Genomic DNA, 18,912 nt, shown 5'->3' with positions numbered 1-18,912 from the left:
TTTCTGCATGCTTTGATCAACCGGATTTCATGGAAATAGAAATCTTTTGTAACATTTAATCTTTTGATAAAATTCAGATTTCATGGAAGAGACCGCTTCTTCACATTTTGCCAGGTTAGGACATGACTAAATTCATTACTTCATTTCATGTTTAGATGGTCTATCTATACTACAAAGACAATGAACAGATAAATAAATGCACTGACAGTTTAGTGACACAAGTCATAAATCAAGGCACACATGGGAAAAATCTGGAACCCAATACTGGCTTTCAGCTTCCATTTGTGCCGTCGTTTACGGCTGTTTTCTGAGCAAACAGATGGGCTGACAACTAAATAATGGCTGAAGAACGGCTTGTCAATATCATTCAAAATGCCAACGATCACTCAGTCACACGAAAAGAGACAAAACGGCGTACAAAACGACATTTGATGAGCATTTTGCATTGTTCTTGGATGAGGGCTTTTCTCCATTTTCAATGGAACAAACTACCACTTTACAACGCTTCTAACTGGCACATTTGTTGGACTTACTATTAAGACAGCTCTTCTTTCAGTTGTAATTTGGGAGCAGAAGTCTCACACGTCATTCAGAGAGAACATATGTGACAATTTAATTGCTGTAAAGATTAGCCAAACTGCGCTGATTAGCCCTTCACTACCTATTTGTAGCAGAACTTCTACATTCAACTTTCAATAAAAGGCTCAACGAGTTTAAGGACTTTCCCCAAGAGTATGTTACACTACAACTCTCTCTGTTTTACTAAAAAGCACAACAAAACAATGCAAACTTCAATATTCATCATGAAAGCATAAGCTAAGTTTGGACTCTATCAGAAACTATCATTTTATTATACGCACTTGGTGAGTGTAATACATATTTGTTCAAAAACAATACAAATCTTTCTGATCCCAACCTTTTGAAAGGTAGTATATCACCACATCATTTTACATATCCGTCACTTCCAGCTGAAACATTTCTTCAGCCGGAACCATTGACACGTAACTGGCAGACACATAACGGTTATGTTTAGACACTAATATGCGGAAGGCAGCAACCAGGACAGGACATGGTCAGCAAGCGAGAGATACGAGAGCAGCTGCGAGAAGGTTCCCGGATCGACACGTTTAATATAACACAGGTGACAAGAGTCTGGTTGAGCACTGCTGAGGTTTGATATCACTAGGTGTAAAAAAAAAAAAAAATAGATAAAAGAGTGCCTCTGTCCATGCGAAATTCGCCCCCACATGGTGGGTGGTTGCTTTGTCAGGACCAAGTCAGAAAAGTCCACCCACATGTCTCTATGATCCTGTTTACATCTGGTATTAAGATGCATTTAATCTATTTAGTAAGTGGACAACGCAACGGGGTCTAAGTAGTCCACCACAACATAGTCGAAAACACATTTGACCAGACTGCCCATCTCTGAGTGCTTTCATATGTAAATTGTTCAAACTTAATGTGCCATTATATCAAAAGATTTATTAAAAAAAAAAAAAAAAAAAAAAAAACACACACACACACACACCCATAGACCCTCCTATTGAAGAAATCACGACAGAAGTGTAATCCCTGGTCTACTTGTGATCCGATCGACCAAACCACATCTTAATACCAAATGATATATCTGACCTCTAGATATGGCTGGCATCCCTCATTCAATCGAGAAATCATTTTAAGGCCTATTCACACCAAGAACATTAACTTATAGCGATAAAAACTATATTAGATTCTACAGCAGTGCACGATAACGCTGTTTGTCACTTTAAATGCTCAAGCTCTTTAAACCAGAATGGATTCTGATTGGCTGTAAATGCTCATTTAGTTAATTAGCTAGAAAAATTATAGTTATTGGAGTGAACAATATGCAAACAAATTTGTTGCTAAATCGGCAATGAAGAGAGAAAAAAAATGACATTTTGTTATACCCGCTTAAATTGAGCACAGGAATCATCTCAAGTACCCGCGAGCCCAAAGCGGAGGTCAGACAAGACTGTTTGCGCTCTGGCCATAAACAAACAGAAGTTGAGCGGCAGCTTAGACAGATACACATCTGAAGAGCTCCGAACAGACAAAGACGCTAATATCAGTATTTAAGGGAGTAACAGGCTGCCGTTTTGAGCCGAGAGGTCTTTGAGGTCACTTTACGAGGCTGACGCTCTCGCAGGGCCCGTCGAGACTTGCAGCGCAGTAGGTCTCGGCCGTTTCCATAAAGAACCAAAGGCAGAATGCTCCGACATTAATAGCAGGTTGCCCAGCTGTGCCGTCTCTAACTAATCCTGCAAGGCTGTAATTAAAGCACACATCAAATGCGCATTAAAGTCCCAGCGGCCCCAGTCACTGGGGGGACTCGTTAAGACTCAGAGGTTCCAATTCCGCCCCATTCCACAAGCCGAAAAAGATTCATGGAGCACCTCTGATAACTTTCCAACCCTTTAATTTTTCCATTTTGCAAATTTGTGAAAAGCGATGTCACATTTACAGTGACGAATTGCGCATGTGGCTCCTTCATCTGGAGCAGATGGAAAAAAGGGTAATCTTGCCTTGACGGATGGTTTTGGTAGACTAAACGATACGCTAAGACTCATTTGAGACATTGGAGAAAAATGTTAAGTGCTTTACTCAAAACTAGCATAAAAAGGGAAAAGTGCCGCCACATCTATAAAAAAGAAAGAAAGAAAAAGACAAAAAAAGAGAAGGAAATCCAGATTAACAGCACAGAAAGATCCACACAAAATATCAATCCTCTTCTATAGTTTCCTTTCCCATTGCAAACACCTGAAATTGTAGATGGAGGAACATGCCTAGGTCACATTTCACCCCAAAATCAAATAATATTTTTTTTTGCCTGATAAAGACTATTTTAGGACCATAATGTTTTGCATTGAAAATAATGCACATGTTCCTCCTCAAATGAGTTACCTCGTTACTGTAACACATCTGGATCTTTCCCTTTCTTATTTGCAATAGTCATTTTGAATACATTTTCAATACTGCATTACAGTATTTTTACATTAGGATGAATATAATTTTGGGAGTGGAAAAGGTTTTTAATTTGAATGAAAATAATTTTATAATGTATTCTGTCAATTTAAGAAAATAAATATACATTTATTTTATAACAATGGGTAACACTTTACAATAAGGATTAATTTGTTAATTACATTAGTTAAAATAAACTAACAATAAAATATACTTCTAAACAAAAAAGCTAATGAGCTAATGATGAACAGCTTAATTTTTAATAACTAATGTTAAAGATCAATAAATACTGTAACACATGTATTGCTCATTGATAGTAAATGCAATAACTCATTTAATTTAATTAACTTATATGATCTTATTGTCATTAGTGTTACCCTGTAATGGCATGTAATAAAAAAAACTAGAAAGTAATAATCATGAAGAATTATTGCAATTACAAAAGAAATTCAAAAAGGAAAGCATCCATAAAATTGACAGTAACGTAAATACAGTAATCAATCAAAACGATGCAAAAAAAATGTAATGGTCCTAAAAAAGGATTCATTTTCTTTATGCAATTAAAGAAGATGTATAGTTTTTTGTGAAATATGACAGACATGTTCTCTTGACAGATTGCATTAGATTCACCTGAATGCAAATGGCCCGTCTTTTTATAAAATAGTTACTCAGCTACTCAGTCTGTTCAAAAGAAGAAAAGCAGTGTCCATAACAGCATGATGATGAACTTCATCCATTGGAGAGACGATGACTCACCTCTCCAATGTTAGAGGTCACCCTTTCAAAAAGGCATGCAGTGTCCAAACTCCAAAGCTCCATTTCCTCAGAGTGACCCCATAACGGCTTTGATAAAACAGCTGATCTAGAACAATGATAAGAGACGGGCTATGTTCCTGTTTGAACACATTCCACTATTGTCCAGCTCTCTCTGTAATACCTGGCCAGGTATCACCAATATCCTTTGAAGGATCAAAGCCTGCCTGGGAGTTTTGATGGTGAAAAGAAGAACACAGCCCTTTTCTGCTTCGCTCCAACCTATAATTTTCAGTACCTGAAAATTGCAGCTCTGAAAGTTCAATGAAGAGTCTAATTTTCAAACAATATGCATTATAAACCTTGAGCCTGAGCTGCAGGATATCTAGGACACTAATAATTATGCAAAGGGTGCCCTGCTCTATCTTGGTCATGTGATCACAATGGTTTGGCCCTGTAATCATACACACACACACACACAAAAAGAAAAGAAAAACATATCCAGGTGTATGGTACGTTATGCCCCACAAACTTCATCTCATCTTACCTCATAGGACCAGACGCACTGCACCCCGGCGAAGCGGCGCACGCAGCGGCCCACCTCCACGTCCTCATGGGTGGTGTACATCTCCTGCAGGCACTGGCGGATGTGGGGCACCATCCTGCGCAGCACCTCACGGCTCATGATGACGCCAGGGCCGCCCATGCAGAAGTTCTCCCCCGGTTCCAAGGCCAGCTTGCCCAGTTCGTCGCGGGCGCCCATGCCCGTCTGGCCGAGAAAGATGGCCTCGCTGCTGTTCAGACTCCTCAGAAAACTCTCCAGCTTCTCGCTTTTGATGTAGACGTCGTCGTCGGCTCGCATGAACCACTCAAACTGGTCCAGGTAGTGGTCATGCATGTACTTGAGCATCATGAAGGACTTTTTCTGAGGAGGGTACGAGTCGTCCACGTTCTGCAGAGCCACAATGGGGATTGGGATCGTCGTGTCAGAACCCTCGCTGGAGAAAAACTCCACTTTGCCTGGAACAGACTTGGCCCAGGTCCTACATAGCACACAAAAAGGAGAAATACGTTCAAAATTAGTGATTGATCGATCGTTATGTTAACAGTATATCACAATATATAATAGTTATTTGTGCTGCAAATAGTCACAAAAATATTTTACATACTGTTTTGTACGGTCTACTTTTCTATATCAAACAGAAAGGCGCTTCACGGTACTATTACTAAAAAAAAAAAAAAGTAAATAAAAAGCTATTCCTCTTATTAAAACCAAAATCTTGGTTTTATATTTAACTGAATTTTGAGGAAATATTGTTTATTTCAGCAATTTTGTTAACAAAATCTCACATCTACAAAATAAATTATTAACATAATATAACAAAAAATGTTATGTACCGTAAAATCAAACAAGTGTTTAGTAGTATTATCGATCATAATAATGTTAAATTACAATAGCAATATTTATGCCCGTCTTCATTTCTTTGCTGTTAAACGTGTTAAGCTTTTATTTTTGGGAGAAAACCATAAGGAAATCTCAAAGCTTTGTTGACAAGATTTATAAACAAATCTAATTGTTATTTTGTTACACTGTTGATGCATGTTGCAACTCAGCTCTTAGGTAGAAAAGTACAAAGTAATGGGGGGCTTGGCTTGTTTTAGCAGCACTATTCAGAATATATTGACATGAACATCTTAAGACTTGACTTAAAAATGCCTCGAGTTATTATCAGAATGACGAAAAGATTGAGCAAGGAACAGCATTAGGATGATTCATATGGTTTTAAAACAAAAATTCCCAAGCTGATTAACTATAAACATGTAAAAACGAAAACAGATAAACAAAATACAGCACTCAACAAGCATACAAGTCCAAAAGCTTCATTCTGCCATGACCCTAAAGTGTAGGAGGACGCTTGCAGCAACTAAATCAGTTCAGCAGAGATTCAGAGATGCACTTAATTTAATATTGCAACATTCCTGTCCAGACACTCAAGCACGAGTCTCTAAAATACACTTTTGTCCCGCATGTCAGCACGTGGAAAGGCTGCACTGTTTTTGTTCAGATAATATCCCCTCTTCTTGCCAACATCTAATTTTACCAAAACCCTGCTTCCTGTTCTCTGCAACTAAAGAAGGGGAATCCAAAGATACTTGTGTTAACCTTCTGCACACTTCTGCAGTGAAGAAGACATGGGCTGCATCCGAAATCGCAGAATTCCTTACTAGGCCTATATAGTATGCGAAAAACAGCATGTGACAAAAGTAGTATGTCCAAATTCATAAAAAAGTAGGCAGGTGATAATGACAACATGCCAAATGCAGTGTGTCCAGATTACATTCATACTATAAAGAACATACTTTTTTAGAGATTGCGAAGAAACATTCCTTTTTCTAAATAGCAGCCACTCAAGAGCGATTTGTGATGTGATTTCAGTCATTCAGATAGATGTCAGTCTGACATTCGCCACTGAAACCAGGAGAAGGAGCCAGCCAGGCTCTGCTTTGATAGACAACCATTTTCATTTTCTTGCACGAAATGAGCATTCAGCAGTCTTGCTTGGATATGCAAATCAAATAATGCAATTAAATAATTGAGATTGCAAACCAGGGGAAATAATAGTTTAGCAATCCTTTGAGAACACATTCTCTAGATTCTAGATCTTCAAATTGCTCCTGTGCAGAACTATAAGGAATTCATTGTGGGAAATACAACAACAATGGAAGAGAATCCTCCATTGTGAATACATCAGTGATGCACTGGCTTTTCCACCAAGGCAATCGCCCCAAAAAAACTGGCAAGGAAATACTGCTGATTAAACGTATGGCATAAATGCTTGCTTCAGCACAGATCTGTCCTCTCCATCCTTACACAAATTACCATGGTAACCACCATAGTCTCCGTCAAAGTACCATATACTATTCCTAAACTAATAATGTGGTATTAGCCAAAAGTGCCATTTAAAAATGAGAGGAAGATACGGACCATAGTGATTCTTCATATGCGTTTAATAACCTATAAAACCCCACAAGCAGAACTAATAAAACATGAAATAAAATGATTCAGCATAACCCTGCTTTCTCTCTCCTCATTCTTACTATGATTTACCATAGTAATCGCAGTCTCCACCAAAATACCATAGACTTTTATTTATTTTCTTGATTCAGTAAAATTGTGGTAAAATGGTATTTGGCAGAAGTGTCACCAAAAATAAGAGAAAGAGCACTCTGAAGGCTTTTACATTGTTTGAAGAAGATCCCAGATTAGACAACTGAAATAAAGCATAACTCTGGCCTCTCTCCATCCAACTGTTATCTCGACCAAAATAGCAGATAGGCCTAATTATTGGGTTACAATTTACTGTAATGTGTCCCTGTTACAGTGTATACTTTTAAGTACTGAGTAATTTATTAACTACATGTACCTACAATGGAGTTATTATTTGGTTTAGGGTTAGTTAGTTACATGTAATTGTGCATAATTTAAAGTTAATGCAAAAACTAAAAAGGAGACACCGTATTAAACACCGTAAAATAAAGTGTTACCAATTATTGTTACTATTCAACTTAACGTTACACTTCCACTTTAACTACGGTTATCATGCAAGTGAATGCATTTCATGTAACTCCCATCCTCCCCAAAAATTATTTCCCAGATATATGACGTAAAATATGATATAAATAATATATTGTTGAAGATCCCGTTTTACTACGGTTATCGTGGTGATTTATCGTACCTGACGACCCCCCAAAACCAATGACTACGTTATAGCTGAAATAAAATAGCTCCAGCATAACCCTGAACTCTCTATATATTTACCATAACTTACTCTGGTAACCAGTCAAAAAATACCATAACATTATAGCTGCTACTAATTCTAGAATAAAGGGCAATAAAATATAACAAACACGGTTTTTTCTGCACTGTCGTAACTGTTTTTGGGCGGGAACAACAGTTACCATGGTGATTCTTCGTAAGTGGACGCGATGAATTAACGTACCTATAAGCTGCCACGGCACGGTTGTTCAGGTACTTCTGCGCGGTCATGACGCCCACGAACAGGAAACTGTTGGACTGGGGCACCGCGGGCTTCTCCGTGTTGGGCATCAGCACCCCTCCATACTCCTTCTTCATCATCATCATCATCCCTCCTCCACCTCCGCAGCCGCCCGTGCCACCGCTCGCCCGCCGCTTGTGACCCGCTTTCTTGAGCTCAGTGGCCCGGGGCAGGATGAGCCTGGACGCCAGTGTGAACCCAACTACCAGACCCAGCAACACACTGAACCACGATCTGCGACTTCTGCCTGCCATTTCAGCTTTTACTCAAACCTCCGGATCAGTAAGGGCTTTTATTTCTTAATGCCTTCGTTTTATTTTAAACACCAGCCGCTGCTGCAGTCCCGTCCAAAACACTGCGTTTGGGTCCGAGCATGATCGCCGCTGATCACCGTTCACTGCCGATGTGTACGTTGCAGCGCTCCAGTCCGCATATATCACCAGCCACTGCCATCTAATCGCCAGCTATTCGCTCCATGCGAGCCATGATCAGATTCGTGAAGATATTTCCGTTGTTTCGAGCTTGAATCGTTGATAAGTCAGAGGAAATGAATGGTCTGATGTCTAAAGTGCGGCTGCATCCTCGTTTTCGCGACTATCTCGCCATTGTGAGTAAGCGCGAGTGCTTGAAACGCGGCGAGGCGTCTTAATGGTTAAAGGTTTTTGACACGCTGGAGGCGCCGTAGCTCGTTCCTGATTGGCTGAAGACAGTTATCTGATGACGTTTCATGCATGGGAAAAGCGTTACATCCTTTTCTCGTGAATTGTTCTTTTGAAATTGAGAGATTCACCATTAAACTGTGTTTATTGTAATGGAGACAAACGTTTTACCATCGATTTTTTTTATTGATAAATCGTTCATTTTGTACCGACATATGTTTATTAAATGTCAATTTTCTAACCAGAAGCCAGTTTTCGCTGTTTTCCTTGTAGAGTTATAGAAGTACTTTAAAATAGATTTAAGTCAGAATAACAAAATTAATAAAGAATTATACATACAAAACTGGATGAAATAAAAGCTATTGTATCATTCCTGTAATTATTGAGTCTTAAGTGCCACCTCCTGCTTCAATTTTATGTGTATTTCACTTAGCCTACAAAATAAATAATTTGACAAATTTATTATTAATAATGACAACTCTAGCATTCACTTCGTGATGAATTTTTGACGCTTAATATAATGTTTCACACCATGACACTATTTGGTTACTGCATGTAGCAATAAGTTTAAAACCGTTTTGTCAAGTTTATTATATATTTTTAATTCAATGTGTTAGTTATCTATTTTTATATTTCTTATTTAGCAAATAGTCAAATTTCATATTATGATTTCCTGTAATATAAGCTTAATTCTCTAATTTTATAAAAAGATTCCTTCCTTCCACAACTGACACGTGCTAATCTCGCCACCTAGTGGACAAAGTGTGACCTCGCGGGATTACAATTTGCAATTCAGTCGTATCATTTCTTTTCTGCTGCGTATTTTCCCGTCTCAACTATTTCTTATCTCAATATCATAACTAACTGGACATACGAAGTGAATTTGAATAATCTCACCACGATGCGTGTTGTTTTTCTGCCAGGTCCCTATTTTCGAACTAACATCTAACTATACTCTAATCACAATGTTTAACACAGAAAAAATATTTTCTCTTTAGTGTTTGACTTTCCTGTGTCCTGAAAATAACTTTTCCAACCCGTTAAAAAGTGTAAAATGTTTGAAAATACTTTGATGGCCCTGAAACAGGATAAAACATGGCATTTGTTGTCCTGGTAAATAAGACATAGACAAACGTTAAGTATGCATTTTAATTCTGAAAAGCTCACAATGACTGACACGTCATTCCTAAACAAATGCTTCAAAAACACCAAAGACCCCACACTACGAAGGCTACTATTTAACATCACAAACAAATGCATTGATGGATCTGTCATAAAACGGCAATTCCTAATTTTATAACAGAATACAATCACTTCAAATGATATAAATGTAGCACTTTGCATTTGTATTTACTCTCTCTAGGTGTTCATTAGCACAGCCTTTATAAGTGCAAAAGCTAAAAACAGGAACACGTTTCATTACTGAAAATCATCAGCCTGCCCCAGGAGTATTAATACCTTTGATGAGGAGGCGTCATTAGAAGCTGTCAGTCAGACAAATAGGCAATAGTTTCTTAATCATAATGTGCAATTAAAGAAAAAATATGTGTTAAAATATCTTTATGTTTTGACAAGTAAAACATCTAAAATCTGTCTTTTTCGACTCACCCTGATGTCATTCTGACTGCACATGCTGTTATTGTGAAACAAAGCAAAAAAAGACAATCATCATGCCGATTTCAATTTAACCAGTGCACTAGATTCAAAATCATCTGTGTTCATAAGATAGAACTGATTGATTTAAAAAAATAAAAAAAATAACAGCATACAGAATAAGAACGACATGAGGGTGAGAACAAAAGTTAGACAATTTAACCTGTCACCAGAAAAAAGTGTTTATGAAGATCCTTAATAACCATCTTTGCTATTGTCCTATGATGAGTGCTGACAGCCTTATTCAGTTAATATTTATGTGTTCCTATGGGGGATTGTCAAAGGGTCAGAGGTTACTCTGACGACCTTTAACCTCATCCACCAGCAGACGGTCCTCTCCTGCCGGGTCTCCAGCCGCACGTTCCTCCTCCTCCATCTCCAGACAAAGGACTGTACCCTATCAAACAAACAGACAGCATATCATATAAACAACAACATGAAAAACAAGACACTGACAGTTCTTGAGTCTCAACCAGGATAATGGGCTTAATGATGAACGTTGAATGAACAAACGGAAAAACAGGTTGCATCGCATCCGCTTGTGAGAGAAAGTGTTAACAACAGTATGAACTGTTGTTTCAGACACCACTGCAAATGGCTGTCCCCTCAAATAATGCCCTATCTAAGAGTATGGGAGCGATTTCGTACACAGCCTAAGAGTATTGATATTTCTTCTTCTTCATCCTATTGTTCTCCAATCTTGAATGTCAGCACAGCTGAAATGTTTGTTTGAGCTGTGCCCTCTACTGTATGAATTTGCATTTCTTTCAGCCTGAGGCTTATTCATTTCACTTCTGTGTAAGGGCCTTTACATTTGGCAAAAATAGAACTTTCGGGGGTTTTGTACTTTTGTTGTCGTTGCTGTTAAACAAAACAAGAAAGTCCAGCCCAGATGGAAAAAAGTAATGTAACATTACTTTTCAAAAAAGTACTTTTTTATGGAGTAACACAATATGGCAATGAATTATTTTTAAAAACAACTTTCCCCAACACTGATGACAGCGATATTTATGGACTTTGTTAGAGGGGTGATGAACTGAGAAATCAAATTTTCCTCAAGCTTTTGACATCTAAGAGGTCATCATATTATAAGAATATCCTGTAAGTTTCAGAACTGAAAACGTCCTTGTAAGTCCAATAAAAGCTTTTATTAACACCAGCCTCAGCAAACGACTCGTTTTTCAAAGTGGGGTACTATGACGTCAAAACTAGGGTAGAAATAGCCTATTACTTATTCATTTTGATGTTTTTGAATGCAAAAATCAAGCGAACATCATAAGTTGACGTCAAACAATATGATTAATTTAAAAAGCCAATTCATGACCCCTTTAAGTTAATGCTCCTTAGAAGGCATAATGAGTAAAACAGCTATATATTTAGCGAAGCACATAGAAAAAATATATATATTTATTTATTTTTCATAATTTGACTTTGTATAACAATGCAAAATAACGAAATATACAGTAAAAATAAAGTCCCAAAATACTTTTGAACAACAATATAATAATGTCTGATGTCACCAGGGTGAGTAAATTATGACTTAATTTTCATTTTAGGGTAATAGTAACTATCCCCTTAATGTCTAAATATAATTGCAATATTGATTACCTGGATAATTCCCCTGTGAAATCTTGGTCTATTCTGAAAATGGGTCAATTTTTTAGGTTAGTGCACTCAAAAAAAGGAAGAAATTCTGTATGCACTTTCCGAAAGTATGTTAAATAATCTGATTGAACACTGTTAGTAGTAACGGTAACAACTTAACTTAAAACATTATATTACACTATGAAACATTCGGATTGTCATGAACCTTATATACATTTACTTATTTTAAGAAATGTTTAAAAATACAAATGTTTAAAATTAGTTGATTAGTCCCTGTTTAAAGAAATAAACATATAAAACCTATAATAATAATAATAATTTACAAAGTACATGTAAAAAAAAAAAAGTGGAAAATAAATTTAATTTACTTTGAATTTTTTACTGTATTTTATTCCATATAGTATTTTGGACAGTTCTAGAAATAAAGAGCCAAAATATTTAAATAGATTGAAGAATTCTTTGAATCATAAGAGAACATGTAAAATTATGAATATGCTGCATACCACTGTTCCGAAGGGGCTTTTTGTCGGTCCTTGGTCTCAGTGAGCTGGAGGAAGGGGCTTCTTCAGTGTTTAGCTGGAAAGAAGAAATAATATGTAAATGCACCACCTGACACCTGAGGCCTAGAGATTCGTCCCAGAAATCTTACCTGTGCAACTTTTGCATTTCCTTTATAACTCTTTCCTTCCTTCATATTGTCCCACATCTCGATTTTCTGTCTTCTCTTTTCCTCCTCAAGCTAAAGAGAACAGAAGAACCAGCATGAATATTGTATGATGATTTTTATATGTACATTTCTGAAATACATAACTTGGACACAGTCACATCTGATAACAGATCACTCTAAATTGCAATGTGGACATGATGACTTTTCGGTAAAGCTGCTTTGAAACAATATGTATTGTGAAAAGCGCTATATACAATAAACGTGAATTGAACACTGCAAACCGAATGTCCGTCCTGCCTGATCACGTCACCACATGAGACTCACCCTCTGCTGCTTCTCTTTGAATTCTGCAGCTCTGGCGTCCTGCTCTTCTTGCATTTTGCGGCGCGCGGCCTCCAGAGCCTCCTGGCGCTGCACCACAGATCTGGGGTCTGCAAATACCACACACACACACACACTCTTAATACCTAAAATACTTTCAAGGCATTTCAGTTCCCACACAGCAGATAGTGTTGGTTCTGACCTTGGTTCACATCTGAGACAGAGGAGCTCTGATTGTCTCTGGGTCTGATCTTGCGGAGATGCTGGATGAGCAGAAAGACTCCCATACACAGAAACACCAGATACCAGCCATATTCAGACAAGATCGAACTAACTGTTGAAAAAAAGATAAAGTTGACAATAACATTCTAGACACTGCAAAGTCTATAAGCACTTTCCAAAAGCATGTTGAATAGTCTGCAATATAATCGATCATTTAATTACTGTTAAAATTTTTAGGAATGGTAAAATTATAAATGTTCAAAACCATTGGTTGACATCTTTTTTTTAAATAAATATAATAAAGTACATATCAAGAATAATAATAATAGCAGTCATCATCAGCTAATTATTTTTAATTTCTGTTAAACATTAAGAAGAATTATAAAACATTCAGACGGTTTCAAAAATCTGTGAAACTTTAATTATTATTCATGGACTTCTCTCCAAGTACTAAAAAATATATAATGTATACGTTTAAACAAACATTTATTTATACTTTAAGAATTCAAAGTATAAAATGTGCTTTATTTTCACGTCTTTGTTTAAATTTCTATTGCATTTGATAATATATCAAACGTCTTAAAGAATTACACCTTTCAACCAAAATATTTTACAAAAAAGGAATTTTATTTTATTTCTCTGTTAAGCATTGTATGTTTGTTAAATTAACGGCTTATTGAAACTCTTATTGAAGCATAACTGATGCATCTTATTGACTTTTGTTTGCTGTAGCCTGTACAAAATGTGACTAATCTTATTGACCTAACGTTATATCGTTCTGTTCTAGTCATTTCCTGATAAGATCCGCATCACTTCACTCGAAAATGTCAAATCGATGTTTCCACTAAAAGTCCTTTTATAACCCATAATCACAGATTCGATGTCAGGCAAACGGACTGCACTCATGATACATGATAACAGGTCAGTAAACGCCAATGAACCGAAGCTCCGGCTGTTTACATACATTCATGTTTACATACCAGCTGACTGCAGAAAACTCAGATCCTGGTTTGGAGGAACATGTTCATTTTGGACATACGCATCACCATCTGCTTCCATATTACAACGCTTTAAAGATGTTTTATGGTTTTGGTACGAGAATAAATAATAGTTACCACATATTTATTCCGTTCAATCCCACTCAAGCTACCCTGCTACAACACACACCGACTCACTTCCGCTAACAAGACAACCAATCAGCTTTAAGATGACGTGGCCTTTACGGGTGCCCAACTGAGACAAATCAAGGCAAAAAATAATAATGCCTCCTTTTCGATAATAGCATTCCTTTTTTGACTTATCTGAAATCTAAAGATTAAAATATCACCCTTGAAAATTAGAGTTAAATACGTAATATTTTAACTGCACTATACTAGGATGTAACAAAAAACAATGTAACAAACTACATTTTCCAAATTATATTTTAGAGACTTGGTCTCTAAATTATAACGTTCTAAATTATATTGATGATCTTTCTCTAAGTGTTTACAAAATGTGTAGCCAATAATTGGGTTAATAATGTGCTGTGCATTTAGAAAAGTTTAACACTATGAACAAACTGTAAATAATTATTACAGATTCATATTTAATTTCCAATCTTTGAGGATGATTCACAAAATATTAGAACAATAAACAAGAAATTCTTGACCACATTCCGATATACATAAAAAAACCTGACTTTTCATTAAAAAACAAGTTTAATGTAGTTTAATTTATACAAAAAAAATAATAAAAACACTTATCAAAACAAATGCTGTCAAACAGCATCAAAACAAAGCATTAATGATTCTGAACGTAAAAGAACTACGATCCATTAACATCCATTTCTTCCTGCATTTCATCGTCTCCGTTTTCTCCAATGTCCTGCATGTTCTCATGCATGGGGACTGATTCCTGCATCTCTCCCTGGTTCTCCTCCTCTTCCTCTTCCTCCTCTACCATGTTAGATGCTCCTGAAAAGGGGAAAACAGAAGACTGAGAAGCTTGATTTCATTTTTAGTCCTTGAAAGTAGAGTATGTCCTATTGTCTATTTAAATGTGGTTTAACTGTACAGTGCCTAAGTGACCTACATTTTCTACAAAATGGACTACACTCAGGGTTCCCACTCATTCAACAATGACTGAAAGCGTTTTCCCATTCATTTGATATTACTGAATAATGTTTATATATAAATGTGTACAACAAAATAATACCTGATCTCAGCTCTCGTCCTGGGATCTGTCCTGACTGGAGAAGCCCCTTCAACCGTTCAACTTCAGCCAGTGACGTGGCATTAGCAATCGCATTCTACATGCAAACAACATTTACAAAGAGACACGTTATATCAGGACATCAGCCTATGTGAATAGTACATCATTAATACATAATATGTACACATGTGGGTGTGTTAATCTAGTTCTTCCATACCTTTATGGCTTCAACATCTGCAGCAGACGGTCCCATTTTCTTCTCAGTCTGAAGTCCTGCTCCTGGAGTAAACCTGAGAGCAAGAGTAAATTTGGGTTTCAGACAAAGCAAACATGTTGAAGATTGCCTCTGCAGCCTCTCAACCAGTTCCCACAATCAAGAGTGTAGTATCTTCAGTATCTTATCAATATGAATAAACTGATACAAGACAGAAAAGCCTTGAGCCAGCTCCCCTGAGAAACATTGCTGAAGTTTAACATGGAAATGCATCTTTTAACAGCCAATTCAAGGTCAATATTCATTCTCCGAGATGCCGAGTTCATAACTTCCACAGTCCAGTAATTCGGGAGAGCTGAGCTTTATCAAGGAGTTTCATCTTACGTTTTGGTTCGCTTGGCAATATCCTTTGCAAGCTGAGCACCTCGTTTGCCTTTGAACATTTTTTCAGCCTCCTGACGTTCCTACGGTGATACAGCAGAAAGTTCAAGCAAACATTCACAACGGACCATGACATGGACGACAGCCCCGTTCTTCACACGTGCAATACCGAATTATCACAGATAACTCAAATCGAGCCAATTCAATCTGCAAGTGTGTTTCAAGAAACAAATTAGCCAGAGGGAATTATAAAAATAACGTCGGATGTACTAATCGATGTATGAAGAACAGGGCCCAGGGTGAACTACATTTTGTGTGTGAAATCTTCCTGAAATAATCGGTCCAAAAGGAAGCAGTATGCATTTCATCAATAGGTTCATTTCAAGAAAACAACATAAAACAACAAATCAAAATGACAAATGTACAATGTGAGCAAAACAATTATGGTAATTTTAGAAAGTAAAACTAAAGGTCTATTTGCATCACAGATATTTAACATTAATCTCTCACTAATAATGATCCTTAATTATTTATTCTAGAAGCACTAGAAACCTGATTAATAATACATTTTTAAAAAATCAGTAAATGAACATGACATTGACAAAAATGCACTAAACAAACATGAACAAAATTGTCCACTGGCACTATTTTTTAAAGCATAATGTACACTACAGTTCAAAAGTTTGAGAGATTTTTTAAATGTTTCTGAAATAAATCTTTTCTAGTAACCAAGGCTGCATTTATTTGATCAAAAATCCATTCAAAACTGCAATATTCTGTTCATACAATTTAACATTTTGACTGGAATATGTTTTAAAAATGTAATAGCAAAGCTGAATTTTTTGGCATCATTACTCGTTTTCAGTCACATGAATTATTGCTGCTCAACAAATATTTCTTATATATTCTTAGACATTTTTGTGGAATCTGTGCCATTGTTTTTCAGAATTAAGAACACCATTAGTATGAAACAAATCTTTTGTAACTGTAATGTCCTTAGTATCACTTTTGATCAATTTAATGCATCCTTGCTGAATAAAAAATTCTTATTTTGAACGTTAGTGTAGTTAAAATAAAAGACAAAGCATTATGGTTTAATCATACCTTCAGTTTCACTTTCTGGAAGTCCAGCACACGGAGCTGTGGGATTTTATTGATGACATATAACCTGTAATGTTTCTTGTTGGTAACTGGATTCCTGAGGAGACTGCAGAAGAGGAAAACAAAACCAATTCAAACGATGATCTGAAGTTAAAACTTTTCAGGAGTAACTCATTGCAGTACACAATATCCAGGGGGTGGAGTCAGATCCATATCTGAGGGGTGGAGTTGGGTAGGTTTAGGGATCAGGGGGTGGAGCTGGGTAGGTTTAGGTCAGGGGTGCCAAACCCTGTTCATGCTGATCGACTGTCCTGCACAGTTCATCTCCAACCCTAATCAAACACACCTGCCTTAAATGTTCAAGTGATCCTGAAGACCTTGATTGGTTGCTTGAGGTGTGTTTCATTAGGGTTGGAGATAAACTGTGCAGGACAGTCGATCGGAAGGAGCAGGGTTGGGCACCCCTGGTTTAGGTATATGCAAGGTGGGAGGAGTTGGATCTGGATGTTCATGTTCTGCAGTGAGGACCATCTCAAACTTTTGGGTGTAAAAAAACAAACAAAAAGAAGCTCAGCAGGGACCTGAGCAGGGTCAACGATTTCACCGTTGCAAGAGGATCCAAATCACCCTGTTAAGCACCAGAAACAACCATTAGTACAAAATTCAATGAAACAAAACTTCAAATATGAATGAAAGTGCATAAAGGCACATCTATAGTTGAACTCACCAGCTCTTGAATGTTGTTGCTTGTGAGAATGAGCTCCTTCAGGTTTGGCAAAGCCTGCTCCAAGTTCTCTCCAATACGACTGCAATAAGTGAGATAAAAACATGATTGTATGGAAACAAACTCAAGTCTTCAGTACTTTGCAAGCACGTGATGCATAGAAATATGACTTTAAAGTAAACTAATGCAAATATTTTCATAATCAGACTGTCTTGGTGTTTTCCAACCATATGCATCATTGCTCTGGAGAACCTCCCTCAGAATTGTCAGATAGTATTTTCCTGCATTACATATTTGCATTGTAACAATAACATTAATGAGTATTGCACATAGACAGTGCTGAGCATCATGTAATTTCATTCGTTAGACAGATGAAGATAAACAGTGCATATAGTGTTGTCTCATAATAAATATCCGACTGATTCTCTCACCAGATCCTGTTGTTGTTCATCAGGAGTGTTTTGAGTCTTTTCAGCAGTGGAAACCCATCCAGTTTTCTGATCTCATTATCGGACAGATCAACGGTATCAAACTGATCGAGTGTAGCACCCAGATTCTCCAGCACAGGGATCTTATAGCCTTAACAAACACATGAGCAGGAGTTAATTTTAAATTAACGCACATACATCGTTAATTCACAAGTGAATGATGGACTAAACAGGTTTTAATGAAGGTGCTTCACTTACCGCGCAGGTCGAGCTCTCTGTCCCGCACAGGGTTCGTGTACTGCGCCGCCTGCTCGATTAATTCTGCCGTTAGCTTCACCATGTCCGCCGCTGAGAGAAACAATGAGTCTGATCAATAAGAAATATGTTTGATCAAAAATTTATTTGATACGTATTACGCTCACACACGCTGCCGCCAAACGGAAGCGTCTGCTTTGTTCTTCTCGAAACGAAATCTGTGTTGGGAAGAAAGCCACAGCGCCACCAGGCGGACTGGAGGACTGATGCGCCACTGCCAACAATGATGATGATGATTATGAAGAGCGTCACAATTGGCGAGAACATGAAATTAATTAATTGCAAAAAGCTCAATAAGGGTGCTCAGAAAAATTTGACATACCACAGCTCCATTATATATATATATAGGAGCTGTGGTATGTCAAATTTTTCTGAGCACCCTTATTGAGCTTTTTGCCCGTTAGATGTGCACACACTGTGTTAAATCTTTGACAGACAAAAATTTAAAAACATAACGTATTGAGCCTGAGGTTATGCATGTTTAGCTTTTTAAAAAAACACGAACAACTTTAATTGCCCCTTTTCTCTTGTAGCCACACGTAATGAAAGGAGTGTTAAAATAAATTTGACTCACGTTTCTTACATAAAAGTAAGCTTTTTGGGGAAAACCTGGAACAATATGCTTGAAAAAATGTAGGT

At 37.1% G+C, this 18,912-nt stretch overlaps 3 protein-coding genes across 4 annotated transcripts in view; all 3 read right to left on the bottom strand.

Moving 5' to 3' along the window:
• The window catches only part of chsy1 (chondroitin sulfate synthase 1), a 62,699-nt gene extending 54,304 nt beyond the window's left edge, over nucleotides 1–8,395 (bottom strand). Inside the window, exons 1-2 of the mRNA XM_089129703.1 lie at nucleotides 7,737–8,395; nucleotides 4,283–4,778 (exon numbers count right to left, since the gene is read on the bottom strand). Coding sequence (XP_088985829.1) covers nucleotides 4,283–4,778; nucleotides 7,737–8,047 — 807 coding nt within the window. The 5' untranslated portion in view covers nucleotides 8,048–8,395. The remainder of the gene's footprint in view (nucleotides 1–4,282; nucleotides 4,779–7,736) is intronic.
• A 1,188-nt stretch (nucleotides 8,396–9,583) lies between these two features.
• Nucleotides 9,584–14,118, bottom strand: selenos (selenoprotein S). 2 transcript variants are annotated; one of them, XM_039651157.2, is made up of 6 exons: nucleotides 13,901–14,118; nucleotides 12,901–13,032; nucleotides 12,702–12,808; nucleotides 12,360–12,449; nucleotides 12,214–12,286; nucleotides 9,584–10,502 (listed from the first exon to the last, which is right to left on the bottom strand). In XM_039651157.2, exons 1-6 carry the CDS (start codon nucleotides 13,977–13,979, stop codon nucleotides 10,414–10,416), a joined length of 570 nt encoding a protein of 189 aa, XP_039507091.2. In that variant the 5' UTR covers nucleotides 13,980–14,118; the 3' UTR covers nucleotides 9,584–10,413. The 2 variants fall into 2 exon arrangements, with proteins under 2 accessions (XP_039507091.2, XP_088985830.1); XM_089129704.1 differs by having other exon boundaries at nucleotides 14,036–14,112.
• Nucleotides 14,119–14,485: 367 nt separating this feature from the next.
• On the bottom strand, nucleotides 14,486–18,482 carry snrpa1 (small nuclear ribonucleoprotein polypeptide A'). Its single transcript, XM_039651156.2, has 9 exons — nucleotides 18,217–18,482; nucleotides 17,962–18,109; nucleotides 17,534–17,612; nucleotides 17,388–17,434; nucleotides 16,810–16,912; nucleotides 15,709–15,788; nucleotides 15,328–15,400; nucleotides 15,114–15,207; nucleotides 14,486–14,872 (listed from the first exon to the last, which is right to left on the bottom strand). The coding sequence occupies exons 1-9, from the start codon at nucleotides 18,296–18,298 to the stop codon at nucleotides 14,724–14,726; spliced, it is 855 nt and encodes a 284-aa protein (XP_039507090.1). The 5' UTR covers nucleotides 18,299–18,482; the 3' UTR covers nucleotides 14,486–14,723.
• Nucleotides 18,483–18,912: the final 430 nt, after the last annotated feature.

Source organism: Pimephales promelas, chromosome 1, assembly GCF_988280905.1.
Source record: "Pimephales promelas chromosome 1, fPimPro1.hap1.1, whole genome shotgun sequence".
Classification (NCBI taxonomy): domain Eukaryota; kingdom Metazoa; phylum Chordata; class Actinopteri; order Cypriniformes; family Leuciscidae; genus Pimephales; species Pimephales promelas.
Note: the sequence above shows the minus strand (reverse complement) of the source record. Positions and strands in the feature narration are given on the sequence as shown.